This window comes from Podarcis bocagei (assembly GCF_964188305.1).
Source record: "Podarcis bocagei genome assembly, chromosome: 8".
NCBI lineage: Eukaryota > Metazoa > Chordata > Lepidosauria > Squamata > Lacertidae > Podarcis > Podarcis bocagei.
The window spans coordinates 46,676,384-46,704,085 of NC_138133.1; the positions used below are offsets into that span (position 1 = coordinate 46,676,384).

General features: G+C 41.9%; 2 protein-coding genes across 4 annotated transcripts in view; one reads left to right on the forward strand and one right to left on the reverse strand.

Moving 5' to 3' along the window:
- RMC1 (regulator of MON1-CCZ1) lies at positions 1–26,866 on the forward strand. Of its 2 annotated transcripts, none has more exons than XM_081205497.1 (20): positions 1–883; positions 4,173–4,249; positions 5,817–5,901; positions 7,066–7,122; positions 9,025–9,111; positions 9,863–10,003; positions 10,960–11,063; positions 12,170–12,259; positions 12,381–12,486; positions 13,977–14,088; positions 15,229–15,273; positions 16,155–16,208; positions 16,590–16,718; positions 17,029–17,135; positions 18,364–18,483; positions 19,279–19,356; positions 20,701–20,805; positions 21,007–21,075; positions 25,016–25,241; positions 26,680–26,866. In XM_081205497.1, exons 1-20 carry the CDS (start codon positions 773–775, stop codon positions 26,757–26,759), a joined length of 1,983 nt encoding a protein of 660 aa, XP_081061623.1. In that variant the 5' UTR covers positions 1–772; the 3' UTR covers positions 26,760–26,866. The 2 variants fall into 2 exon arrangements, with proteins under 2 accessions (XP_081061623.1, XP_081061624.1); XM_081205498.1 differs by lacking the exon at positions 1–883 and adding an exon at positions 1,285–1,419.
- NPC1 (NPC intracellular cholesterol transporter 1) overlaps positions 19,440–27,702 on the reverse strand; it is a 43,801-nt gene continuing 35,538 nt past the window's right edge. Inside the window, exons 25-26 of one of the 2 annotated variants that reach the window (XM_081205496.1) lie at positions 27,346–27,396; positions 19,440–20,114 (exon numbers count right to left, since the gene is read on the reverse strand). In XM_081205496.1, coding sequence (XP_081061622.1) covers positions 20,110–20,114; positions 27,346–27,396 — 56 coding nt within the window. In that variant the 3' untranslated portion in view covers positions 19,440–20,109. Of the gene's footprint in view, positions 20,115–26,776; positions 27,397–27,702 lie in introns of those variants that run through there. The other variant, XM_081205495.1, reaches the window with a different exon arrangement.

Consider the following 27,702-nt stretch of genomic DNA (forward strand, 5'->3'; position numbering starts at 1 on the left):
GAGGGAGGCAACGGCGGAGACGGGAGGGAGGAGCTCAGTGTTCGTCTCAGCGGAGGAGGAGGAGGAATAGCAGCATTTCCCCTTGGAATAAGGGACAGTCGCTTATTATAAGGGATAGGTGGCGAGCTTAAGGCATATGACGCTGCTGATGCTCCTGCTGTGACGACCCCTCAGCTGGACGCCAGCGGAGGCCCAGATCGCCCAACCGCTGGGTGGCAAGACGTCTAAAGGCCAGTTGCAGAGCGTCGCCTCAGAGGCCGCCTGGCCACCGGGAGAAGCTGCAATGCCGGCCCGATCTGATCAGATGCTCTGCTGGGTGGTCTTCGCTTTTATTTTCATCGTGTATTTTTTGTTTCTATACTGTGAATTTATTTTGTTACCGTTCTGAGACCTGCTGGTATAGGGCGGCGTACAAATTTAATAAAGAACAGCAATAATTTTTTTTCCCACCCCCCTTTCTGCCGGTGGGAAAAGCGGAGCGACATTTCCAGTCAAGCGGCCTATAGCGGCACCTTTGCCGCGTCGTCCTGCGGCGCCTTTAAGGGCCGCCGGCAGCTCCCTCGTCATGCGCAAGAGCCGCCTAACCGGGAAGCGCTTGTGCGGCCGCCCAGAGGAGGAGGAGGAGGAAGAGCCGCATCCACCACGAACCGGCTTGTTGTGTGGGAAGCGGGTTTGAGGGGGACAGTGAGAGGAAGAGGCGCGGGAAGGCCCGAAGCGGCGCGCGGGGGGAAAGGCCGGTTGCTTGGCGCCGAGGGGCTCTTCTCCCGCTGCCATGGCGACGGCCGCCAGCCAGGACTACTACTTGGCGCTGTGCGCGCGGCCCGTGCACTTCGAGAAGGCGAGCCCCGTCAACTGCGTCTTCTTCGACGAGGCCAATAAGCAGGTGAGGGGGTGGGGTGGGGCTCAGGGCCGAGGGAAGGGGCGGAACCCGCCGGGCAGCCCGTCCCCCCCCCCGCTCCTACCCCCGTGGAACCGGCCGGTCACGCGGCTCGCTGGCGCCGCCACCCCTGGGATAGCAGGCGCCTCATAATAATAATAAATACGGCAAAGGCAGGAGCTTCCCAACTTTCCCAGACCGGCCCCTCCCTTCAGAAACAAAACCCCCAGCTGCAGCTGCAGTCTATAGCTCCAGAGCTTCTCTTGCCACTCTCTTCCTCCCGCAGTGTGGGCCCATCTTCGTGCCTTGTTTTCTCCTGGGGCTCTCCTGGGGGAGTGGGGCTCTCCTCTACCTCTCAACAGTTGCTCCGCAGGTGGGATTTTTAATGCAGGGATGAGAGGGAAAAGGGCGGTAGGCGAAATTTGAGAAAAACTTGTTTAAATGTGCAGGAAGCCTGTGGTCTTAAAAAAATAAAAATCCTATGAATCTCCTCTCTTTGCCTTCCTTGGAAAGAATTGTGCTTTGTGGACCATCTTAGAAGGGTGTGTATTCCATCCACTTGCAAATCCGGATTCAGCTGTTGAAAGCCACTGCTAGAATCCAGATCTACTGGAATGGGTGGCTTCTGTAAATACTGATGATGATGTATATTTATAGCCTGGTCATCATCACATAGTTTAATCCCGGAGTGGGGAACAACTAAATAAAAACAATAGCAAATATATACACAGAAAAAAGTTATGTGTCCATAAAGATCTATTAACTAACACACAAATTAACAACTCAGTCATGGAAACAGCCCTGAGAATTACTGTGATCCAGAGTCTTCTCAGTGAAAGAGATTTAGTGCTGTAGGCAGGCCTTGTGTGAGAATTTTGACCCACAGCTGTTGGAGCTGCAGCAAGGCTCTCCAACTTGGTTGTAGGATGGCTGCTTTTCTTTTTACAGAAAAATGGTTCCTGCAATATGTTTGAAGTAATATAACCAGTAAGAAGGGTGGATGTTGGGCAGCACTGCCTATTATCTTGTGAAATGTTTGTATCTGTAAAATGACCAGGTGGAACAAGGAACTTCTTTTAATAGTTGCAAAGAAGGGGAAGTTCAGGTGCAGCTCATTGTGTCTTAGGCTGTGGGGAAACTGCCCTTACTGATGCTTTCGGTTCTACAAAAATGTTAAATGTTCAGTTCCCTCTCTGTTCTGAACATTGGCTTTTTTGGGTGTTCTTCTGGCTCTCTGGAATTAGTACTTGCTTTGCCTGGTAGGGATGTCCACATTGTTGCATCATATAGACAGTTTGCTTCAGTTTACTAATAGAACACAAATCATGCTATGGGCAGAAAGGTGAAGGCCAAATTGGGTGTCCATTTCACAATCTCTGCACCTACCATGAGTTTACCTTCAGCACTTCAATTTGCTAGCAGAGATAGTTTTTTCTTGAATCAGTTTTTTAAAGGTGCCATAAATAACTCATGAGATAAAATTCTATCCCTTTTCTTAATGCAAGAGCGAAAACTGATATAATTTGCAATATTTTTCTTGAAAAATACAACTTCTAGTGACAATCACATGTCTGAAACACTAATTTAATTAGTGGGTGCTTTCATGTGATCTCTTTGTTACAGATTCTCCATGTGATTGCTTAAGTTTCTTGAACGGGCTTCGTGTGAGCTTGGTCTTAAAAACAACTGGGAATCTGAAATTTGACATCAAAGCCTGTGTTTGCCACACTGTAGCTTTGACATCTCTTTGGTCTGGTTAAACAGATATGTGCTGTGACATCCTTCTGCTGGTAATTGGACTAAACAAACAAAAAAACATTTTCTCCCACGTGCGAACTGTTGCAACACACATTTGACTGTGTGTGTGCCTGTAGTTGTTGAACATTTGACACAAATTTTCACAATCTCAGAAGCACCCTTTTTAGCTGTTCATGGTTATGGACGTTGTGGCTTTTCTGTGTGTTCACAGTCTGGTTATTAGTAAACATTTCCAATAAGCATATTGGTTTTTTAAACCATCTCTATCCTGCCTTTCTAAATGTGCCCAGGCATAAAATACATCCCAGAGCAAATAAGTACAAACAAAATAACTGTAGAAAACAGTTTCTACTTTCACTCTTGCCAACCCATTTCCTTGTCCTCACTAGCTAAAGCACTTGGGTAATTCCCTTAATGAGGCAAAGGAAGCTGCGAAACTTGAGCAGCTACTGAAAGCGCACTGCCCTTCATTCCAGCCACCATTACCTGAATAGGAACTTGGAGCAGAGCCTTGTCTTAGCAGGCAGATAAGTGTATTTGAGGAGATGTGATCTCTGAGATGCATGTGACTTCTGACTGCCTTTGAGTTCCTTGTTTCGGGTTCATAAGCTCACTGGCAGCTTGTACAAATTTATATGCCACCACTTGCCCAAGGCCACCAACAGTTGAGTTGCAGCTTCTGCGCAATCTTTGGGAGTGGTATCATGTAAGAATGAATTATGCAACTGACATATTCTAACCTAGCATTTATCAGTAGGGAGAAGTCATTGGAAGCAAGCCTCACATTGCCCTAGTTGGGGAGGACCCATGAGCAGCATGCAAGTGGCCAAGAAGGAACTGCAACTGTTGACATTTAGAGAAAATAATGAGAACTGGTCCTTTATATTTTAAATAAAATAGTTAAACCAGTTTTTTAAATGAGTAATGCATTAAATTAAACTACATTCATAATTAGAAAGGAATACAGTGGTACCTCGAGTTACATACGCTTCAGGTTACAGACGCTTCAGGTTACAGACTCCGCTAACCCAGAAATAGTACTTTGGGTTAAGAACTTTGCTTCAGGATGAGAACATAAATCAAGTGGCAGCAGCAGGAGGCCCCATTAGCTAAAGTGGTGCTTCAGGTTAAGAACAGTTTCAGGTTAAGAATGGACCTCCGGAACGAATTAAGTTCTTAACCCGAGGTACCACTGCAATTATAAAATCTGATGTTTATCTTACTTTGAAAGTTTCTAGAGCAGTGGTTCTTAACCTTGTTAGCGTCATGGATCCCTTTGAGAATCTGATGAAAGCTATTGACCCCCTCCTGAGAAAAATGCACATAATCATATATACACAAACTTTTGCATCAATTTTTTATTTTTTTTATTTTTTTGCTCCTAGTTCATTGACCCTGTGAAGCCCATCCATGAACCACAGGTTAAGAACCATGAATGAATGAATGAATTGATTTATTTCAGTCACTGACCACAGTTAGTTAAGAACCCTGTACTAAAATGAACCTAAATCTGGATATTAACTTTTTAATTACTTAGGTTTTTGCTGTTCGATCTGGTGGAGCTACTGGGGTCGTAGTTAAAGGCTTGGAAGACCGCAATCCCATCTCATTCAGGTAAATGTGCTCTAAAACAGAGTGTGCTGCTTAATCTCTTGATAGCCTGGAGTTGGGCTTTAGTTGCAGTGTCTAAGATTCTACCTTGATACAAAACACAATTTTTTTGTTGTAAGAGAAAACTGAATGCTTCTTTGAAAATGCTGATTTGTGTGACTAGTTGAGGCCACTTGTGTTTCATTTAATACACAAGACTTACAACTTTTAAAGAAATGTATACAGCCTACTCTGGCTGACTGCTTTTAGATTGTGACATATTTGGAATCATCATAGCATAAAGCTGTGGGTTCGTTATCTTTGTCATTCTGACTGGCTCACTTCTCAGGTGTTCCTTTGAATTATAAGCAGTCTTAAGCTTCTACAGTTGAGGTGAAACATAATCTGGCCATTTATTTAAGGGATTTACATCCTGCCTTTCAGTATATGTTTCAAAGTGGTTTACAGTGAAAAATAAAACATAAAAATACAGCATTTAAAACATAGATTAAAACATCAGAAATATAAATATTAGCACCACATTCATAGCGTGAAGAGCTCCTGAATTTAAACAGATTAAATCTGGTTTCTGAAATTTAGTGATGGTGCTTTGCCTTCCAGAAAGCAGTCTTAGTGATCGGCTTGCGGTATACAGGGGTCAGGAGGTCCTTGTCTTTTGGTCTTAAGACACAACAAATTCAAATTATTTTTGTTTGTTAATAAACTTTGTGCAAAACTTAAACAAAGAAGCATCCTCCAAAAGTCCCTCTGAATAAAGAATGCTATTTGTTTCAATATAGCAGATGTCTTGTTTTTTCCCTCCCTCAGACCCCAGGGTGAGCAGGGGCAGGACTTGGTTTTAACTCCTTTCCTGATGGTTTCCTTAAGAGTGTCCCTTTACTTTCTCTTGCCATTCATTCCTTTAAGAAAAATAAATCACTGTGGGAGACACAATAGAAGGGTCAGCTAGTGTGGGGAGGTATTGTTTCTGTTAGTTACTATGGTATATATTTTTCTGTTTTCATATTGTCAACTGCCCTGTGATCCTCAGATGAAGGGCAATATAGAAATTTAATTAGTAGTAATAATAATACATTTTATCCACAATACTGAGCAAATCCAGCACTCATTAACAACATAGCTGTCAACTTTTAGATTTGAAAATAAGGGATCAGCAGCCTTGAAAATAAGGGATCAGCAGCCTCACCTGACCTAGGAACAATCTATGGGATATCTAACAATCCGGGGAAGCAGCGGGAAACGGCGCTGGAATAAGGGAATTTCCTGCAAAAGAAGGGAAGGTTGACATCTATGATTAACAAGGAATTTGTGGCGGCAGGGAGGGCAGTGTATGTACTGGAACCTTGGTAGTATAGAGGACCTCCCTTAGCACAGACATACATGCTTTCCAACCTGCCATAATCGCAGGCATATTGCTAGTATTCAGTTATCTATTTTGTGCTTTGATTTTTGGCTTCCTGGCATAACTAGGAGCGGTGCCCACTGTGTGCATGCCTTCTGAATAATGTGTATAGGTTTGCTGTGTAAAATGGCCATAAATTATCTCCTCTGACAATTTATTGTTTTATAGAATGGAAGACAAAGGGGAAGTGAAGTGCATCAAATTTTCTTTGGGCAACAAAATATTGGCTGTCCAGAGAACATCAAAGAATGTGGTAAGAAATTGCAAGTTTTAAAAAATAACTCAGATAGTCAAGCACAATGAAATGTAGACTAATAGAGTAGCTGATAATGTTAATACAGTTACTGTGGCTTAGAAGTACAGTGATAGCTCGGTTTACAAACTTAATCCATTCCGGAAGTCCGTTCTTAAACCAAAAGCGTTCTTAAACCAAGGGCGCTTTCCCTAACGAGGCATCCCACCATCAGTGCCCTTCCACCATTCAGATTCTGTTCTTAGACCAAGGTAAAGTTCTCAAACCAAGACACTATTTCTGGTTTTGCTGAGTTTGTAAACCAAATCTTTCTTAAACCAAGGTACCACTGTAATTAGGGAAAGGAAGATTAAAGAAACTTGATCGAATTGAGCCTCTTGGGTTTTATTTCTTTATTCTATTTAAACCTCTGTCTAGGGGCATGTGGGAGTGTTTATAGCCATTTCTTTTGTCCTTGGTGGCTGATATCTTGTAATGGGTTCTCTGCAGGTTTTTTTCCCTTTTATTTTGTATTAATATATTTACTATTAGCTTACCCTGAGTGCAACTGCAGCTCTGGAGGCAAGAGCTTGGGATCTGAATTATGACAGTATTATGACTCACCATTACATTTGTCTGTAAATAATTTTCTCCTTTACATTTCTTCAGTGTCTTGAACAGTATTGCATTCCATGTCCAATTAAAGTTTAGGGAGCATTTAGGTGGAAAGTAGGATATTAAAACAGAAAAGAAGCTCTTAGGTGCCTGTCTTAATTTCGAAGAAGAGAGATTCAAGTATATTAATAGTCTTGCTCTATGCAGTTAGGTGTGCCTAAGCCATGGGTAGGCAAACTAAGGCCCGGGGGCCAGATCCGGCCCAATTGCCTTCTAAATCCAGCCCACGGACGGTCTGGGAATCAGTGTGTTTTTACATGAGTAGAATGTGTCCTTTTATTTAAAATGCATCTCTGGGTTATTTGTGGGGCATAGGAATTTGTTCATTCCCCCCCCCAAAAAATATAGTCTGGCCCCCCACAAGGTCTGAGGGACAGTGGACTGGCCCCCTGCTGAAAAAGTTTGCTCACCCCTGGCTAAGTAAATTAAAATCAGTGAGCTTAGATGTACCTAACACTGTGTGGTTTCAGCCTACGTGTTTCTTAATTGCTGCTTTTCTTGTTGTTCTAGGACTTTCTGAACTTCATTCCAGACTTCCCACAGATAGAATATACTCAAGAATGCAAGGTACATTTAAACAAATACTAAGTTAACTTAGTTAAACCAAGTTAACTCTTTAAAATATTGTAACCTCCATTAACCTTCAGTTTGCTGGTTCATAAAAAAAGTTTCAAAATGCAGAATGGAGTCATCTCACTTTTATGCTGCTATTGTAGTTCTTCAGAATGCTTTAGGTTCTAGTTGACCACTAACACCAGTATTCTTGCCTTTAAAAATAATGTTGACCATCAGCAAGGTTTAGCCAGTAGCTCTCATTTTACAGTGATGAACATTGGGAGGTGAGGAGGAGAAAGCTTGTTCATTTAAGTGGATCAGATTTGATAGTTGGAAGTATTAAAATCCCCAAATCCGTTCTTGAACAAGCAGTAGAAAGTAACAAAGAATTCCCAAGCATGTATAATAAACAGTCCTCTCTCAAGAGGCAGAGCCCTTCTGCTTTTTTAGGAACCTCTCTTGCTTATAATCAATTTTGAAAAGTACTCAGCCACTTAATGAGATTGCAGTGCAAATAATCTACCCTTGAAGTGCAGTTTCTCTTCCCATTTAGTTAGTCTTGCAATCTGTTCTGAAACATTTATTCAATGTAAGCACGTGATAAAATTTCAGTTATCCTATCTTGAAAAAGCTAGCTCACTGTGCTGATGTTCATAGTGATATGAATCAATTCTTCCCATATTTCTCAAAAATCCAGTTTTGTAATTTACCTGTTTGAGTGGATTCAGGAAACCACTAACTCTGCGCAAACAGCTATCCTAGCTCATGCTGTCCCATGTCTCTTCATCATGTGTTCTTGAATGCATGGAGAGGGTAGTCTGAACTGTGTACATGCAATTTTTCTCATAGAACCTACATCCATGTGATAAATTCTAATTATGTGAAGCAGCTTTTAGAGTCACTGTGAAAGAGTCCAATACAGCAGTTTTCTGTTGTTGGTGTTCTTGATGAATTTCCTCACCTTTCTGCAAAAGTACACAAGTTGTGTCATAAGACAGACTATTCTGTGATTCTGGTGTCTCTGACACATGGCTGACCAACTTTTCCTGAAAACCTCAAGACTGCTTGTAGGTGTTTTCTAATGCTCCAGTCAATCTTTTGTAGTTTAAGCCTATTGCTTCTTGTGTGATCCTTAGTGGGCAGTGTGATTAGCATGCAACAAACATTCTCCTGTTATTTTTTATATTTCTTAAACCTAGCAACTGATGCAGAATATTTCAATCCCCCCACAACTCAGGGGATTAGAATTAATTCAGATTAATTTTGCTTTCTCCATTTTTCACCATGCTTCTAGTCATTTGGAATGGAGCATTATGAGTAACATCTAGCACAGATAGTTACAGATACAAGTAACAGATACAACATTATGATTTGCATGACTGACATTGGATGCCTTTGCTTAACATGTGTGGATTTGCATTTTTTTGTGAGAGGGTGATGAGATAGCCATGTTATCAGATGTCCTGTTTTACAGTATAACTGCTACAAATCTTCACTGAATATTTCAGTTGCATTTGAAAGCTTAATGTTGCAATGAACTTAGTAGAATTTGCTCTGAGTGTGCATGCATAGGATGAGATTCTAAGTTTAGTTTCATATTTCTTTATTATAAACTAAGCTTTAGGATGCTTGACAAGGGTATATGATATTATAATACTTGTATTTGCATAGTGACAAACATGCAGAATGTACTGTATATGATAAAATATTGTCAATTAGGATTCATATTTGCTTGGAAGCTTTACTTGCACATCACAAGCACTTGTGACACTCTTGAACGTGGGGGACTCCTTTCTAGATTTACTGCTGGAACTGAAACATGTAAACTAGAACAGGAGACCCATGATAATTCTGCCTTAAATGAACTTGTATGCATATTCGCCTATTTCAACTGAATGTTGTTTGCTGTTAAAGACCAAGAATGCCAACATTTTAGGATTCTGCTGGACAGGCTCTGCAGAAATCGTCTTCATAACAGATCAGGGAATTGAATTTTATCAGGTAAGAAAAACAATCTGATCTCCTTTCTTTTAAGTATGTTACGTTGTTCTGCCATATTTGCTCTGTTTTAAAGGCCAAGTGACATTTCAGTGCCAGATGAGCTAAATCCTGTAATTTTGTGTTTGGCTTTTGAAATTTAAATTTTCCTTTCCACACTTAAGTAATCCCATATTGGTGAAGAAGGAAATGAATATTCTAATAGAATACTGCAGGAAAGATCTATCAGCAGTGCTCCCAATTCTAAGCAGTTAGTGGGACCACAGGAAGGGCCTCCCCTCCAGATCGCAAGACTTGAGGTGATGGATGTTGGGAGAGGCTCTCCTTAAAGTATTTGTGTCAGGGCTTTATATCATAATGTCAGTACATCTAATTGGCCTCAGTAGCATATAGGGAGCCAGTGCAGCTGCTTGAAGAATCAGTGTTACCTGATTCCACTTTGATACACACCTGACATCTGAAGGCAGCCCTGTTTAGGGAAGTTTTAATGTTTGATGCTGTGTATTGTGTTTTTAATATTTGGTTGAAAGCCACCCAGATGGACGGGGTATAAATAAATTATTATTATTATTATTATTATTATTATTATTATTATTATTATTATCATCATCATCACACAACTCAGAAGTTTTGACAACCAGATTCTGCACATGCCGTCTTCCCACCTAGAGCAAATTTAAATATTTCTTAGGATTAGCAACTGTAAAATATATTGCATTTTTGGAAATATACTGGAATTTGTTTGTGTCTTCAGGTGTTACCAGAGAAGCGAATTTTAAAACTTTTGAAGAGTCAGAATATCAACGTAAACTGGTACATGTACTGTCCTGAGAGTTCCGTAATTCTTCTGTCTACCACAGTTCTTGGAAATGTTCTACAGCCGTTCTATTTTAAGGTAGTAGTAGTAGTCGAGTTTCCAGTGTTATCATCCACATTGCTTTACTTAGCTGCTCAGAGAGCTTTTTAAAACTATGCTTCGTTTCATTACATTCCCTTGCCTTTCATTTGCTCCCAAATATACACACCTTTCCTACTGCCTTTGGTTTTAAGCTTGGCTATGTTTTATATGGCATTTGGAGGTGCTGTTTGTATGCTCTGGTCAGCAAATGGTTTATCTGGAAGACAGTTTTGTGAGGAGGGTGTGTGTGTGTGTTGGAACTTGGAAGCATCATGGAGCTGCAGCGAATCGCTGCTACTTTTCATATATCTACCATCTGTCCCCAGAATTTATGAAAAACACACCTTCTATTCAGCACCTGCTTTGACCTGTAGATTTTTTTTTATGTTGTCAAGATTTCAAAGGAAAAGTCTCCAGTCAAACATGTCAGAAGTCAGTCATAATGTATAACTTTTGTTTTAACCCCATGACTTAATTTCCTTTCCCCCAAAGATGAGGTTTTTGTAAGTTGATTTAGTAGTGCAGGTCACAGCTGCAAATTAATTTTGAGAAAAAAACTGTAAGGTGGGCGGGGGGCGGACAGATTCAGTGCCAGCAGAATATTTTTAGATGACAAAGTTCCTTGGACATTTTCTAGCTTCAGTTTGTGCTAGCTTACTTAATAGTTAATGTTGGAATATTAAGTAGCGAAATGGATGCCTCGGATAGGTTATTTAATGAACAGTTCACTCAATCATAAACCTATTTTTGTGGATCATTAAAATCAACGAGTATAATATTAAGTTGCAAATTTAGAATTGCAAGTTTAAAACTTCATTTTACTGCTTGGTACTGGGCACGCTCAAGTTTCTGCGAGAAAATATTATAGGCAGGCGATAATTTTTATGAAAACCATAAGAGGAACCACATAGAATTAGAATTATATGCAACCCTTTCAACATGCTTTCTTCTAGGGTGGAACTATGTCAAAGCTGTCCAAGTTTGAAATTGAATTACCCGCAGCTCCAAAGGCGTCCAAACTCAGTCTTTCTGAAAGAGATATTGCTATGGCTACAATGTAAGTATTATCGTTGGGGGTTTTTCCTTCCGTTTAGATTTATGTTCTAAAATGTGGACATGTTGATCTTAATGTCTCTTCCTTTTTTTCTTTCTTACTGAGCAATTGGTTTGCTCTACGGTTCTGTTTCCTAAGAGAGGATGTGAAATAGCTACAGATAACAGCCACTTTCTAAGCCCACTTATTTCAATGAACAAAGGAAAGAAGAAACTTAAAATGTACACAGCAGAGCAAGTTACTGAAGCCTAGTTTGTTTTGAATTCAAGAGTCCCCTCTTGAACACCTTAAAATTGATTTTTTCCCCTAAAAGGAACTGCCTGAGACAGGCAGAGACCCTGGCCCAATCCTCCCTATATTTACTATACTCTCTTTATTTGGTTACTACAATAATGCATTTCATCTTTTCAGCCCAGAATCTTTCAATTCCGCTTTCCTTTCAACTTGAAAAATACTGGTCCTTTCTGTGCAGCTTCGAAGTCGCACCTATCCTTAGTTCCATGGATTGGCACCTTTTTAAAATTAATTCTGTATTAATTTCAGTGCAGGAGTTAAGGAAACTTTTAAGTCTTCCTCAAAGGAAATAATGATTCTACTGTGATGGATTCCACTTACGGAATTGTGAGCCTTTATTTAGAAGCATGATCAATATAAAGGTAAAGGTAAAGGGACCCCTGACCATTAGGTCCACTCGTGGCCGACTCTGGGGTTGCGGCGCGCATCTCACTTTATTGGCCGAGGGAGCCGGCGTACAGCTTCCGGGTCATGTGGCCAGCATGATTAAGCCGCTTCTGGCGAACCAGAGCAGTGCACGGAAACGCCGTTTACCTTCCCACTGGAGCGGTACCTATTTATCTACTTGCACTTTGATGTGCTTTGGAATTGCTAGGTTGGCAGGAGCAGGGACTGAGCAACGGGAGCTCACCCTGTTGTGGGGATTCGAACCACCAACCTTCTGATCGGCAAGTCCTAGGCTCTGTGGTTTAACCCACAGTGCAGTATTGTAAATTATAATGGCTTTCAAGAGAGACCTTAGAATCCATCCATACCCTTTACTTTGAAATTTACTCATGAGTTCATAATGAAATAGAATAATTTTATCTCCTTAGATATGGGCAACTTTATGTTCTGTACTTGAGACACCACTCACGGACATCCAACAGCACAGGAGCTGAAGTAGTTCTTTATCACTTACCAAGGCAAGTTTGTCTGTTATTTATAATTTTGATTATTAAGATTAAAGGATAATAAAATAATAATAAAATCAATGCTCTTGATGATAATACGCTCTCTGTCTCTCCATGCTTCAATCTACCACAGAGAAGGCTCCTGCAAGAAGTTGCATATATTGAAGTTATACAGGACTGGCAAGTTTGCACTAAATGTTGTGGACAACTTGGTGGTAGTTCATCATCAGGATACTGAGGTACTACTTTTCCTTGTGGTTTTATTTCTCATATTAAACATGAACAGCTGAAGCCTTCCATTTTATCTTCCTTTGCCTGCTTGTGCTTCAGATTGTTAAGATCATTCATTATATACAAGAATAAAGTTAGCTGAAAGTTGTAGCTGTGTCGGGCACGACAAATCTTTTAGGAGCATGGAAAGAGCCTGCTGGATCAAGGCCATGGTCCTTCTAGTCCAGCATCCTCTTCTTACCGTGGCCAACAAGATGCCTGTGAGAAAGCAGCAAACAGGCTTCCAGCACAAGAGCAGCCAGCCCTCACTCCTCCTGTGCTTTCCAGGAACTGGTGTTCAAAAGCATTACTGCCTCCAACTGTGAAGGCAGAGCATAGCCATTACGACTAAAAGGTACAGGTAAAGGTACCCCTGCCCGTACGGGCCAGTCTTGACAGACTCTAGGGTTGTTCGCTCATCTCACTCTATAGGCCGAGAGCCAGCGCTGTCCGCAGACACTTCCGGGTCACGTGGCCAGCATGACAAGCTGCATCTGGCGAGCCAGCGCAGCACACGGAAACGCCGTTTACCTTCCCGCCAGTAAGCGGTCCCTATTTATCTACTTGCACTTGGGGGTGCTTTCGAACTGCTAGGTGGGCAGGAGCTGGGACCGAAAGACGGGAGCTCACCCCGCCACGGGGATTCGAACCGCCGACCTTTCGATCGGCAAGCCCTAGGCGCTGAGGCTTTTACCCACAGCGCCACCCGCGTCCCATGCCATTACAACTAGTAGCCCCCAATAGCCCTTTGGTGAGATCTAGATACCTTCATGTGCAAAAAGAATTCCACTAGCACAACAGAACTTCCGCTGTTCCAGAGGCTCCGCCCTGCCTTTGCTATTCCAGTGGTCGATGGCTGTTGATAGTCTAGGAACAAAGCCCACCACCATGTGTCATTAGTGGATTATTTTAAAAATCAATGTGTGTAATTATCATACCGTAGAATGATGGAGGAGGACGGAAGAGAAGTAAATCAATAACTGCATATTGTGGTGTGATGAAACTGGGGAGAAGTCATATTAAACCAAGAGAACAAGAGGAGTGGGGAAAGGAGAGGCAAAAGGGGGCCTGCAGGCAAAATAGCTGTGCTCAGTATTTGGGGGACATTGGTGAATGAGATTGTATGCATGTTGACCTATTGCTAGTATAACTTCACATGTGAGTTTAGGCAAAAGACAGCTGGTTACTGGCAGCACTGGATTTTGCTAGGGTGGTTAAATGGACAAGTTGTAATTCTGACATGCATCTAAGTATGTGCATGTGGTCTGATTGTAAATGGGCTGTATGTGAGTTTTGGCTTTGGCCCCACACTCTGTTAGCAGTTGGCCCTTGAAGGTCCTCCACACCTCATATAAGAAGTCTGACAAGGCTACTCCACCATTTTTGCACTTTTCCATATACATATGAACTAGTTTTGATGTGCATCACAAAGGAACTTATTTCTTTTTGTCAATTTTAGACCTCTATTATATTTGATATCAGACTCAAAGGAGAATCTGATGGCACAGTTACCCTTCACCAGCTTGTACTTCCAGCTCGATCTATACAACCCTATCAGATTCCTGTGGCAGGTAGGGGTCTTTTGTTTTCTGTTTAACTAGCTTGGAAATCTAGTTGGTAGAGAGATCTAAAGAAAGAGATACTGGAAAATGTAACATTTGACTGTGCATCTATCACTTGGGTTTCCATTTTATTTAACAACTAAGGAATAATATTGTTTAACTTTTGCTAAATGTTTCAAATATCTTGTTCACGGGAAGAAATAGTATCCTTTCTAGGCAGCCGTTGGCTGTCATTGCCTGGAGAGAGCTAGCAGGTCCCCTAGCCGGGATTGACCTTGCTTAGAAGCTTCCCCTTCTTGTGTTTGCCCCTCCCCCCATGATTGCAGCTTTTAAGCAGCCTGTGTCTCTACACCAGAGTAGTCTTCAGCTCCATGTGAAACACTGAAAATTTCATGTTCAGTTGTCAATTTGAACGGGATTTGGAAAATGAAGACTAGCTCTCTGAGGTTGGCTAGAGTCTTTGCTTCCTGATCCTTATACAAAGATGGATGGAAATTTGAGTGAGCTGTATGAAAATGTACTGAGAAGCCCCTTTTCGGTCACTTCCCCACCATATGCCTCCACCCACAGTGAGTGTAGCCGGAGTATCAAGGGAAAGTGTGAAGACCAGGTGCTGGGAGCTTTAAACCACCTAGCAAATAACCTTCTCCATCCTGTGTCACCTGGGTGTCTGTTTCTGCCCTTATGCAAGCCCTGTCTCTGCAGGCTCAGTTCTGACATTTGGGTCACAACATGGTACACAGGAGATGAGGAGTGGTGCTGCTCCTTAACCACCATTTCATGGGCACTTTCTCCAGATTCCACCCAGAATTCTAAATATGCCTATAGCTCTAAAACAAAAGTGATCCCTTGAGGGAAGGCGTTGGGGACCCTGTGCAACAAATAGTCAACCTCTGTGTTGGCTATAAAGGATTTAGTACTGTAGCTAATTCATTAGTAAATGCTAATAAGCAATATATTTATTTTATCTATTTTTTATGTGAATTTGTTGTTTTATATGAATTTGTTGGGCATAATCCTCCTAGACCATAGCCTTAACTCTTCAAGGTATATTGATATGGAATAGATTTCTACTGTGAATCTTTATCAAAACAAATTAATCTCTTCAGGATCATGAGTAATTGATACAATTTCTTTCTCCATGTGCAGGTCCAGCTTCTGTAACCAGTCAGTTCCCAGTTCCCTGTAAACTCTGTATCCTTCAACAGTTTGTGTTTTGTTCTGAAACTGAACCCCAGATATTTTCTCTCTCTTGTTTGATAAACATGTTGCTTTTTATATCTGGAGGGAGCAGAATTGAAAAATATTGCAATAGAAATATGCATTGAATCTTGAAGAGTATAAAATAGCACTATTTGGCATGCAACACAGTCCTATGCTTGGGCCTTCAGATGGGTTTATGCCCAGTTAAGTGTGCTCAGTCTTATTTCCCCAGCCTTATGAATCAATAACTTTATCATGTGATAAGACTTGGGGGTGGTTGGGGTGCCAGGATTAATCTTGCACATCTCCCTTTTGTATATTAAGTTAGTCACATAACTGTTTGGATCCATCTCATAAAGTGACTTTGTTTTTGCCCCCCTCCCTTATCATATATTTATTTCTAACAAAACATAACCAAATATAATAACATATGCCAAAGAATATAGAATAAAAATAGAGTAATGGGATATCTAGAGCTGACAATAGAGGAAAAGATTTATATATATACACAAACACACAAGCATAACAAATTAATGACACAAAATTCAGAGTAGCACAAATTGGTTTACTTTCTTCTGTACCTTATTATTCAAGTACATTATGAAATGGCTCCATTTCTCAATGAAGATATTATCTAGTTGTCTACCCTCTCTTCATATATGTCAGCCTAACCACACATACTGTGTTTCAGATTTTGTTAGTCATTCTTTCATGGATGGTGTTCTCATTTCCCCCCAATTTTGACAAATAGCAATCCTAATAGTAATTTTGGCACCATTTAAGAGGTGCCATGAAGTGACTTTGTAGACCCCTGAGACCTTATAGAGACTCTACGGCCAATACATTTCTGTGGAGTTTTGTTTAACATTTAGATTCTTCATCCTGGATTGTCTTTCAGCCTGATATTATCATCAGTGCAAGCGAAGGTATGTCTGAAGCTGTCAGAACTCTTCTGTTTTCATCAGTTTGTGTAATTAAAATGCTATTTTTTTTAAAAAAAACCAAACCACAACCAAGTATGTTGTATCCTCATATTTAAGATATTAAAAAACCACACTCAAGCGGGTTGGTGGAATATCTGACTCAATGAAAAGCTAGTTATGAGTCAGTAACTTCTAATGTAGTATAGTATCATAATGTGGTTGTAAGGGAATGTTTTGGTCTGATGTTGGAGTCTGTTTGTACAAGCATTATATAAGGACAAAGATGCTATATGTAAAGTCTGGCTTGGAAGTGGCTCATATTACTGTTGTAAGTTTAGATTCCTTTTGGAAAAGGATTTGCTATTGGGTTTTTTTTCTTTCCAGGTTACCTCTGGAATCTGCAGGTGAAACTGGAGCCTATAGTAAATCTCTTACCAGACAAAGGAAAACTAATGGACTTTCTTCTTCAGAGAAAAGATTGCAAGATGGTTATTCTTGCTGTGTGTTCTCAGAGTAAGATTTTGCTTCCAGTTTCCAGGAGATGTTCTTTTGAAAAACTTTGTAAAAAGTTAATTCTAAAAGCACTCTCTTGCACACTATGCCATTCCCATATTACGTACCTAAAGTATCAGTTATCTGGCCTCTAGTTAGCATAAGATTTAAGGTTAACTATATTATGGTGACTACCAGCTAGTTTATTGTAGTATGAAATGTGGTTCGGAGCGATGCATAAATACAGATACTAATTTTCAGAGGTATTTGCAGAATTTAATATGCCAGTGTTCCTTGCCACTAATTTCATCGTGTGTGTTTTTTGTTGCAGTGTTAAGTGAACCAGACGGAGGATCATTGAGTGTGGTTGCTACCGTTTTTGACAAACTCAATCATGAATATAAGAAATACTTGGAAGCAGAGCAGACTTACAATATGGCAAGTTATGAACATCATTTTCTTTGCCATGGGCCTTGTATATACCGTTTCTGATTAGCAGTAATCTTTGATCACTGATTTGACAGTGTTCAAATCTGTAATTCCTTGCACAATGAAAAGTAGCTTCTCTAATATATGTACACACACACACACACGTAACTAATGCTCAAATATGATCACTGCAATCCCTAAAAAAGGAACTAGTTAATTTTTAATTTTTGGGGAAAAATAATTCCACACCAAAGTCCACTAAATGTGTGAAGCTGAATGTTGGAAGATTCAGGACAGATAAAAGAACGTACTTCTCCAGGCAGTGCATAGTTAGGCTTTGGAACATACTCCCATAGGAGGCAGTGATGGCCACAAACTTGGATGGCTTTAAAAGAAGATTAGACAAATTCATGGAGGATAAAGGCTATCATTGGCTGTTACCCATAATGACTATGGAGACAGTATGCTTCTGAGTCCCTGTTGCTGGAATCTGCAGGAGGGAAAGTGCTTTTGTGCTCGGGTCCTGCTTACGGGCTTCCCATGGGCATCTGGTTGGCCACTGTGAGAACAGGACAGCCATTGGTCTGATCCAGCAGGCTCTTATAGTCTTACGTATTTGAAGGCATTGCCATTTTAATTAAAGTTATAGTTCTGGTTTAATCCTGATTTTACTTATTTTGTATACCTTCCTTTCTTTGAAGATCACAGGGCAGTTCGCTACATAAAAATACATCTTTTGTGTTCTCATTTTGTAACAAAAAACCAGAAACAAACCAATAACCCCCCTCCCACAAACACATTTAAAGGCCATAGATAGTTTAATCAGCCAAAAGCTCTGTTATAGAGAAACATTTTCACTTGGTGCCTAAAGATACGTAATGAAGGCGCCTGGTGAGCCCCCCTAGGGGAAAGCATTCCACAGACTAGGAGCCACTGCAGAAAAGGCCCGTTCTCATGTTGCCACCCTCATGGAGGAGGCACCCGAGACATAAACATGGATTTTGGTTAGTCATTGGAATCTATTACCAAGTAAGGCGTGGTAGCTGACTAAGTCACTTTTGAGTAGACTGATTAAGTTAATAAACATTACTTAAATTCAGTAATTTCAGTGGGTATACTCGAGTATGGCTTTGTCAAATACAACCCAGTGTATCTAGGTGTTGAGGTATAAAATTAGTAAGTGCTATCAGCCCTTCAATATATGTTATATCTCAAAATATTTTCTGGTATTTTTCAGGCACTAGAAACTGGGCAGAGCAGAAGCAATCCACCTCCCAAACGGCCCGTTCGTACCCAGGCAGTTATTGATCAGTCAGACATGTATACGCATGTTTTGTCTGTTTTTACAGAAAAAAAGGTTGGTTGATAAAGACACACCAGCACGCTGATTTAACTTCATAGGTCTTCATATGTTAGTTCAAAGGGAGGCGAGTATTAATCACAGCTGACAGTAACTAATACTGTTGTGGTAAACAGAAGGTAGTTTGTCAGTCTCTCTGAAGCAGGAAGAAAGTCTGAATAGCTGTCAATCAGACACTTTAAACCTGGGGGTCCTTATCATGTCCACATGCTGTCTTCTTCACATTGCACCAGATATATTTTTTATCTGACAGGTGGTCTCCCTAGTGTGTAGTGCTCCTCCTCTGGCTGCTTGTTATTTCTCACTGAGCTTTTACTGCCCATGCCCACATCATTCCTAAAATGATAGCCAACCTTTTCACTGGCTGAAGAGCAGAGAGGACTTCTGTACCTGTGTGTTGTAGGTACAAGGACAAAAATTGAGTTGATGGAGGCCATGGGAAGAAAGGCGGAAGCAAGGACTATGGCTGCAGGTGGGGTGTGAGAGAGGAAGTTGGTTGACAGAGAGAGAGAGAGCGCGTATTTTCTGGGGCTCAGACCCCACTTCTGCCTTGTTGTACTGCCTCTTGGGCAAGTTACTTACCTTCTAGGCTCACCAGTTTGACTTCTGTAATGAATGTTTTGCGACTAATGATGGTCATGAATGGGACACGTTCCCCCCGGCAGACATTTTGTGACACTTTCTCAAAGGTAGAAATGAGTCCACAAACTAAAAAAAATGACTCCTGATTTAAACAGATTCTTTATTGGAGTTGAAGCATCTCCTTTAGTAAATTCTCCTTTTCCTGTTTAGGAAGCACCTCACAAGTTCACTATAGCTGTCCTAATGGAGTATATTCGCTCACTCAACCAATTCCAGATAGCTGTTCAGGTAAAAACTTAAAATGTCTTGTTATATAAGATTATGATTCTCTATCCCGGTTAACTATTTTTAGACTGCACACTGGTTACCAATTTTTGAAATATTAAAGCTGTTTATTAAGTAAAATTAAAATGTGCTCATTCCCCTTATACAGACATTCCACATTCTTTTACAGAACCGTTGCATTAGTTTGCATGTAATGATATATGAAGTTTTAGAGGTAATTTGAGGTGACAGAGCAACTTATAGATATCAACTAAGTATAAATATGACAAATAGCACTATGAAGAGTTTGGGCTAGCAATGAACAGATGTGTTGGGATCAAAGCTACAATTGTACAATTTTTTTTCCTTCTGAAACGCTGGAGTGTTTGCTTAGTCAAATATTCAGGATTGGAAATGAGCCTTTGTAAGTGTGCTAATTTTGAGCCCTTGTGTCGGCATCTTTCAGTGTAAGGTTTCTAGTTCACATGTGAATATACATGCACCCATACAGTTGGAGAAAGTCCATTCGTTTGCCACCACCTCTCATACACTGCATTACCCTCCTTCAAATGGAGAGCTCTGCTCACCCAATAGTGTTAGGTAGGCTGGATTAGTCTTAAAGGTAGTATTGAGTTTCAAGTTGCTTTCAGCTACAGCTCCTTCCATCCAGGCACTTGAACCTCCGTTTGCTTGTCCAGTCTTCCTGCTCCAAAGGCCACAAATGCTATAGGGAACTATCAACAGGGCAGGCTCATGAGAAAATGTCTCAATTCCCTTTCAACCTCCAGAAGAGAAAAAAGAAAAATCTGTTTGAGTATTCTTAAACCCAGTAAACCCCTTCCCAACAGAGAAAGTATGGAGTTGAAAAGAATTTAGCTCAAGTTGAAGAAAAATCCAGAGGCTTCAAGGATCAACCTTGCTCTGTTCAGACTTCATATCTGTTCCTGCTGCCTTCTTCTCATTGGCCAGCTGGCCGAGAGGTTGAAGTAGGACGAGCTGCAGCCAAAGAGCTTACTAACCTATCTGAAGAGTTCAGAGCAGGGCAAGGGGAACCTGTGGCCCTCTTCATGTGATTGGACTCAGACTCCCATCAGCATGGCCAGGGATGATGGGCGTTTGCATCTGGAAGGCCACGGGTTCCCCATCTCTGCTATACAGACTAGTAGCCTTTAGCTCTACTAAGTTCTAGTACTGAATTCAGAAAATTATAGTATTTTTTAAAAAAACAACAACACCCTGCATGTATATGTGCCCTTTTTCAGTTAACTTTTCTTGTGTTTCACCCCCTAGAACTAAGGTGATAACATAGTAGTTAAATACTTGCCTAGTTACTACTGGTTTAAGCAGTCTTTTTCCTTGCCTCCTTAGCATTATCTATATGAACTGGTTATCAAAACCCTTGTTCAGCACAACCTATTCTATATGCTTCACCAGTTCCTGCAATATCATGTTCTCAGTGATTCAAAACCTCTGGTAAGTTAGTTTCTTTCGTCCTTCACCATACGGCTTTCATTGCTTCTTGGTTAATTCTATGCTGCCCTTTCACCAGACGTTGTAGGTATATCTTCATAGCAGGAATCTGGACTCTGGCTCACACTATTTTCAACCATGCTACTTTTAGGTTTTAACACATAATTGTGAAGTATTAAGACACTGTTGAACTTCCTGTTTCAGGCCTGCTTGTTACTGTCGTTAGAGAGCATTTACCCTCCAGCACATCAGCTCTCCCTGGATATGTTAAAGGTAAGTACACAGAGAAAACTTTTAACATGTGATTTCCTTGTCTGCTTATATACCAACAAGCAATCATGAACAAGTATAAATGATCAGAGGTTCTAAGTAAGGCAAAGATATAATCTTCATGTCCAGAGTATAGAAAGGATGATTTGTCTTACCTGAACAGTAGATTTATTAGGTAGATGATTAAGTATTCAGATTGGGCTGTTCCTTTTGCATGAGACTCAGACAGGAGAAAAGAATTGTGGGAGGTAGACCATTTCTCCTCAGTTTTTCCGACTTGCCAAGCAGGAGCATCACGACAAAAATCTAAAACTAAATTAAACACAAGGCCTACCTCCCCCTGCCTCACACGTGAACAGGAACGAAAGTAAAGAAAGTAATGTGCAGCAGCATGGGGGGAAAACCTGCATGTCAAGAAAACAAACCCTCCATGATAAAACTCAGGCATATAATAAATTATAATGTCATATAATGAATACGGTAATAAACCCTGCTCATGAAAATGACTCAACTGCAGACCCACATAGGGATGGTTCTGAATACTTCATTGTCCACCTAATAAATCTGCTATTCAGGTAAGACCAATCATCCTATTTCTTATGGTGGACGATGAAGTGTTTGGATTGGGACATACCACATCAATTCCCAACTGGGCGGGACCCAACTGCAGTTGAGCTAACTATAGAACCTGATGAAGGACTGTGCGGCCAAAGGCTGCATCACTTGAGGGTAAAAGATCTAGCCTGTAATGTCTCGTGAACATATTGGCCAATGCAAAGTAGCTATTTTACGGATATCCAGCAGGGAAGCATTGGCAGCAAAGACCGCCGACATAGAAGCTGAACTGGTAGAACGTGGAAATATATGTGATGGAGAAGGTAACTTAAGAGACTCATAAGCCGACAGTATGCAAGCACGTAGCCATCTGGATAATGTGGCAGAAGAAACTTTCTTTCCCAGAGCTGAAGTATGAAGAGACACAAACAAGACACCTGTAGTTCTAATCTTCTTTGTACGATGGATATAGATCTTCAAAGCCCGCCGCACATCCAAAGAATGCCCAAGCCTTTTCTTTTGGATGCTGCGGATTAGGACAAAACATTTGAAGCACCAACTCCTGTTGAATATGAAATCTTGAAAGTACTTTTGGTACAAAAGTAGGATCAGTGTGAAGCACAACCTCGTCTTTGTGGAAAATACAGAAGTGTTTAGCCAGTGATAAGGCAGTCATGCTTACGGTCTGATGATAAGGAGGTGAGAAGGGCATCCTTCAACGGATCAATTAAAGAAGCAGGCAAGTTCACATTCAAAACTTCTGATAAACCTTGACCCATTGGTGACAATGAACTTTGCTCATTAGACCCTAATTGGGTATCAGCAAAACCCTGAAATTCAGGCTCAGAATCAGAGGACATGGCTATGTCATTTGTATTGCCAGCAGGTGGCAGTCAAACCTCACTAGATAACTGAGCCAGGGCTGCGTGGCTGAGTCATGGATTGCTCTGAAGGAGGTTTGTTTACCTTACCAACAACACTGGGGGGGAAATGATGGCCCTTAACACGGAAAGGTTTAGCTGCTTCAACTTTTGTTTCACTTTTTTATGTGGAGAGGCACCCAAGCCTTGCAGAGACTCATAAGAACGCCATCAAAATTTAGTGGGAAGAAATTGAGCCACTGAAGCAGACTGCTGATTCCGTTATTTTTGCAGGCAAAACATGTCGCAACTGCCCTTTGCAGCGGACAGGAGAAAAAGAAGTTGGAAGCTTATTATCTTTGTCCCTTAACCTTTCTTTGCAGAAGCAGCAATTCTTGTAGAAAAGCTGATGCGCTGAATAAAGGGTCCAAAAGGACGCTGAGAGTAAGGCGCTGAGCGGCTGTTTAGGGAAGCAGCGCACAGTCACTGCAGCAGGCAGTCTGTGACGCAAAAAAGTTGAAGGAAAAGGCAACTCAACCGCTGGCAACAGCCAGCAACAAGGAAAAAAGATAAAAATTAAGAAATTAATAAAAAAATAGAAGTAAAACACTGAACATAGAATAGGGAAACATGTTTAGCAGGGAGACAATGGTGCTTTTTTCTTTTTACCTCAGCAGAGGACACATAAAAGGACTGACACCAAACAGTAACAAAGACAGGCAAAGTTGCCAGTAAACCAGTGTTTCCCAACCTTTTTTGGGCAAAGGCACACTTGTTTCATGAAAAAAATCTCGAGGCACACCACCATGCCAGATGGGGAAAGGTCACTTTTTACTTATGTAAAAAAAAAAAAAAATAGTAACAGCATAGAAGGTAATGGTAGATGACTGTTAGGGTCTCCCCCCAAATGCAGAATTCTATTAATATCTTCCTTAGCGAGCCGCGTTAACCCCTGTAATGCTTTCTATAGAGTAAGCATAGGGGGCACTGGGGGATGTGGAACCAAGGGGGCAGTGGGCCAAAAGAGTTCGGGATCTACTGCTTTAAACAGAAATAAGAGCCAGTGGGTTCTTCCTTTTTTAAAGTATCATTTCAGCGGGGACAGCAGTCCGGATTTCCAAAAAGCGGCGCTTTTTTGCGTCTGAGCAAAGAAGAGAGAGAGGGGAAAAAAGAGAGAGAGATTGATTTGTGGCTGCGCAAAGGGGGGAGGAGCCCAGGAGTAAAAGTAGGAAGGACGAAGGGAGGGGAAAGGAAAGTTAATAGAAGGAAAGGCGGGTGGGAGAAAAAGAGAAAGAAAGAGGGAAGGAAGGGGGGAAGAGAAGTGGAAAGGAGGGAGACCGAGGCGGGGGAGAAGCGTCTGGAGAGTTGCTCCGAAGTTTGGGGGGCCGCGGAGGTGGGCGCGCGTCCCAGGAGGCGGAGGCCAGCCCGGGCTGGGAGCCGCGCCGCGGCCCGGGGGCGGTAGGCGGACCGCGGCTCCTAGGATGTGGAAAGGGGACGGCGGCGCAGGGGGAGGAGACCCGCACGGCTAGGGCAGCGCGCAGGGGGAGGGGAGCGGGCCGGAGGCGGGCGAGGGGGGCCGCGATCCCACGCGCCGTGAACATGGCCTTCCCCGCGGGCCCCGCCGAGCCCCCCGGCCGGGGAGGGTGGCGCGCCCCCGCCGCCGGAGGAGAGCAGAGGCAGGAGGAGGACGAAGGCACTGCCGAGGAGGCGTGCCAACTTCTGCCAACTTCGGCGCCCGCCCCGTCGCCGCAGGCTCCTCCCGGTCGAGAGCCAGAGGATGGCGGCGGAGCAGGAGGAGGAGGATCGGGTTTGGCGACGGCTGCTGCGTCCTCTCCAAGCGTGGGGCTGGCCTCCGCCGCGCCCGATCCTCCGCGCTCGCCGCGCTTCTCGGCGGAGCAGGTCTCGTGCGTGTGCGAGGCGCTGCTGCAGGCGGGCGACCCCGGCCGGCTGGGCCGCTTCCTGGGCTCGCTGCCGCCCGACACCGAGGCGCCATGCCTGGAGGCGCAGGCGGGCGAGAGCCTGGCCAAGGCGCGCGCGCTGCTGGCCTTCCAGCGCGGCGACTTCCTCACCGACTTCCTCTCCTCACCGCCGCCGCCCCGCCTCTCGCCGCCCGACTCGCCCGCCTCCCTCCCACGGCACACCAGGCAACGTCTCGCGGCACACTAGTGTGCCGCGGAACACCGGTTGGGAAACACTGCAGTAAACAACTAAGGAAGAGGAAGATTACTAAGTAACTAAGAATAACAAAGAAAGTAGTTAAAGAGGACTCAGCTGACTAGCAGTCAACAAAACATTGAGAGCTGGGAGAGCCAAACTGCTCAGTCCTAGGCAGGAGGGGGAAAAACTGAGGAGAGATGGGTCTACCTCCCACAATTCTTTGCTCCTGCCTGAGTGTCTTGCAAGAGGAACAGCCCAATCTGAACACTTCATCGTCCACCGTAATAAATGGCAAGATCATTCCCCTTGTGTGTTGGATTTAGGGCTTTCATTAGTTCAGCAGGCACTAATTGTAGTCACTTTGCTTTCAGAGACTTTCTACTGCAAATGATGAAATAGTGGAAGTTTTGTTGTCTAAACATCAGGTACTGGCTGCCTTGAGATTCATCAGAGGTATTGGAGGCCATGATAGTATTTCTGCTCGAAAGTTTCTTGATGCAGCAAAGCAGACGGAAGATGAGATGCTATTCTATACCATATTCAGGTTCTTTGAGCAGAGAAATCAGCGATTGCGTGGAAACCCTAGCTTCACTCCAGGTAAAGTGTCCATTTGCAAAGCGGGGAGGGAAGTGTGTCAAGATAATCCCAGCCAGCCTTTATCTTTTTATAGAAAAGTTTATTAAACAAGATTGTGTCTTGTAAATCTTAGTAAGCTGGGATAGACTCAAGGTTCAGCAATCTGTTCTTGTACTTTTGGCCACTTACAACCAACGTTGGTTCCAAATCTGCTTTACTGGTAAATATTTTCAGTGAGCCTGCTTAAGAGAAAATTGGAAAAACTGCTGTGGTTTATAGAGTGAATTTAGGGACTTGGCTAAGCCATTTAAATGGAGCTTGGCCACATTTTAGTGAATATTCGTACAAGTTTATTAAGATAACTGAACAGTTGAGGTATTAATACACAACCTGTGGTAAATTGCCCCTGCCCTCCGTAAGCTGTCTAGACCATACATTTTTAGAACACACTACCTTTTAAAGAAGTTTAAAGCACTGATTTACAGAGTTCAAATAAAGATAACCCACCACAAACTGTACTGTTTTGCTCTTAAAATATCATTTCTGCAATTAAAGGCACTGTGTCTACATTTTGAATACTGATTTGACAGATTCTCATAGACAATGACAACTGTAGTAAAGACCATTTAATAGATGGGTAGTGGTTGTGGGGAGTCTGCTGCTATATGTTTTGGGTTTTAGGAATTCACTTTTAGTCAGAGTGCAAGTAGAAGGAGGACTTATTTCGCTGTAGCTGTTTAGATACATTATACTCAACATCAACCACATTTAACTTAACTGTGGCTAACTTGTTTCTTTATTTTAATGGAGGTACTCTGAATATGACTTAATTGAATACTTCCCTTGGCCAGGGAAGAGTATAGGTGCCTAGATGCATGCATTTTTACCTTGAAAGTCCTCCACACTCAAATCATGAAAGGCCTTCTTTCAGGTATACCATGGTGTGGATTTCTTAGTAGCAGGGTTTAAGCATAACAGTGATAAAGAACACAGAAAGGCCTCCTTCCCCTCAGTTTGATTAGGTATGTCCCAGTGTTTGCGGCAATACAAGGCTTATGGGAATCGGCTAGTCTGAATGTAATTTCATACTGTGACAGATATTGCCAAGATAGTGTCATGGACAATTGTGCTGAAGTTTGGACAAGAGGAGGGTAGAGAAACTATTCTAGTGCTGGCTGAAGTGGCATGTTATTTTGATTGTGCTGAGAATCCAGTTTTGTCATAGTAGTAACTTAGCATACAACAGTAGTACATATTAAACTACTTCCAGTTCATCAACTCTTGGTACAAAGTTTCAGTGCAATTTTTTTGATGTACTATGTTATTGAGCTGGACCAGTGGTCCTGTCTAACAGGTGTGACCAGTCTAGAAATCCTCAGGAACTGCATTCAAATTAAATAAAGTAGTGGGAAGGTATTTCAGATTTAATTCCACACAGTCTTTTTTGTTTGTTTTACAGGAGAGCACTGTGAAGAGCATGTTGTGTTTTTTAAACAGGTATTTGGAGACCAAGCACTAATGAAGCCTACTGCTTTCTGAAGTAGAAAAGCTATACGAAATGTATAAACTTAATTTATTGCATTTTATGTACTGATACTTTTGACCTACAAAAATTCCTATTTTATAATAAAGTATATATACACACAGACCCTTTGGCAAATTATTAAAATCTTATTTTTCCACTAATGGCTCATTTGTCTCTCCTAAAAATAGAGCCACAAATTGCATTGACTTGCATTTAAAAAGTAGTGTCAGTGGGTCAGCAATCTATTCTCATACATGTCACTTTATATTTCATCAGGAAAGCAAATTCATTGTGTGAAACACTTTCACAAGAATAAAAACTAGAATGTATTAAATAATAATAATTTATGATCCTTCCAATTTTAGTAACACTGTAACTGAAATATGCAGTACTTCCTGGGTCCAAGTTGTTCAGAACTACTGGTCATCTACTTGGGTAGATCTCTAATCTGTCCAGTAATAGTGGTTTGTAGTTGTGCGACAGTAGTCATAGAAACTTGCTGAAACTTATGGTGAAAAGGGCTTCAGGTAGAATTCAACGAGTCCACTGACCACTTTGTTTAAAATGGCTAGAAGAATAAGAGTCTCTCTCTCTCTGTACCTTTGTTTCTCTCTTGTGCTGCACGTGCTTTAGCTTTATTTACTGAGGGTCCTGTGAAGGAAAAGGGAAAAGTTACCAGTTTGATAGTGGTTGGTTCTGCAGAGACAGAAGTAGTATCCCAAAATCAGTTTGCTTGAAATAATTATTTTCCTTTGAGTGAAGGTGTTCTCAGATGGGATGAGAGCTGTCCTTGCAGGCAGAGACTTCTGCATTTACCCCACCAGTTTTGACTCCTGCCTTCATGCTGTGGAGTCATATCCTACACACTATGAGCATAAACAAACCAATTCAAGACATCACATTAATACAGAATGAAGCTCAAGCTGCACCCCTATGCACACTTCCTTGAGAGTTAAA

Bases quoted from the DNA above. Each gene is read 5' to 3' on its own strand.
- RMC1 (XM_081205497.1), top strand. From the start codon at position 773: ATGGCGACGGCCGCCAGCCAGGACTACTACTTGGCGCTGTGCGCGCGG. The intron at 4,250-5,816 runs GTAAATGTGCTC...ATTGTTTTATAG, and splicing joins CGCAATCCCATCTCATTCAG to AATGGAAGACAAAGGGGAAG. The intron at 17,136-18,363 runs GCAAGTTATGAA...GGTATTTTTCAG, and splicing joins CAGAGCAGACTTACAATATG to GCACTAGAAACTGGGCAGAG.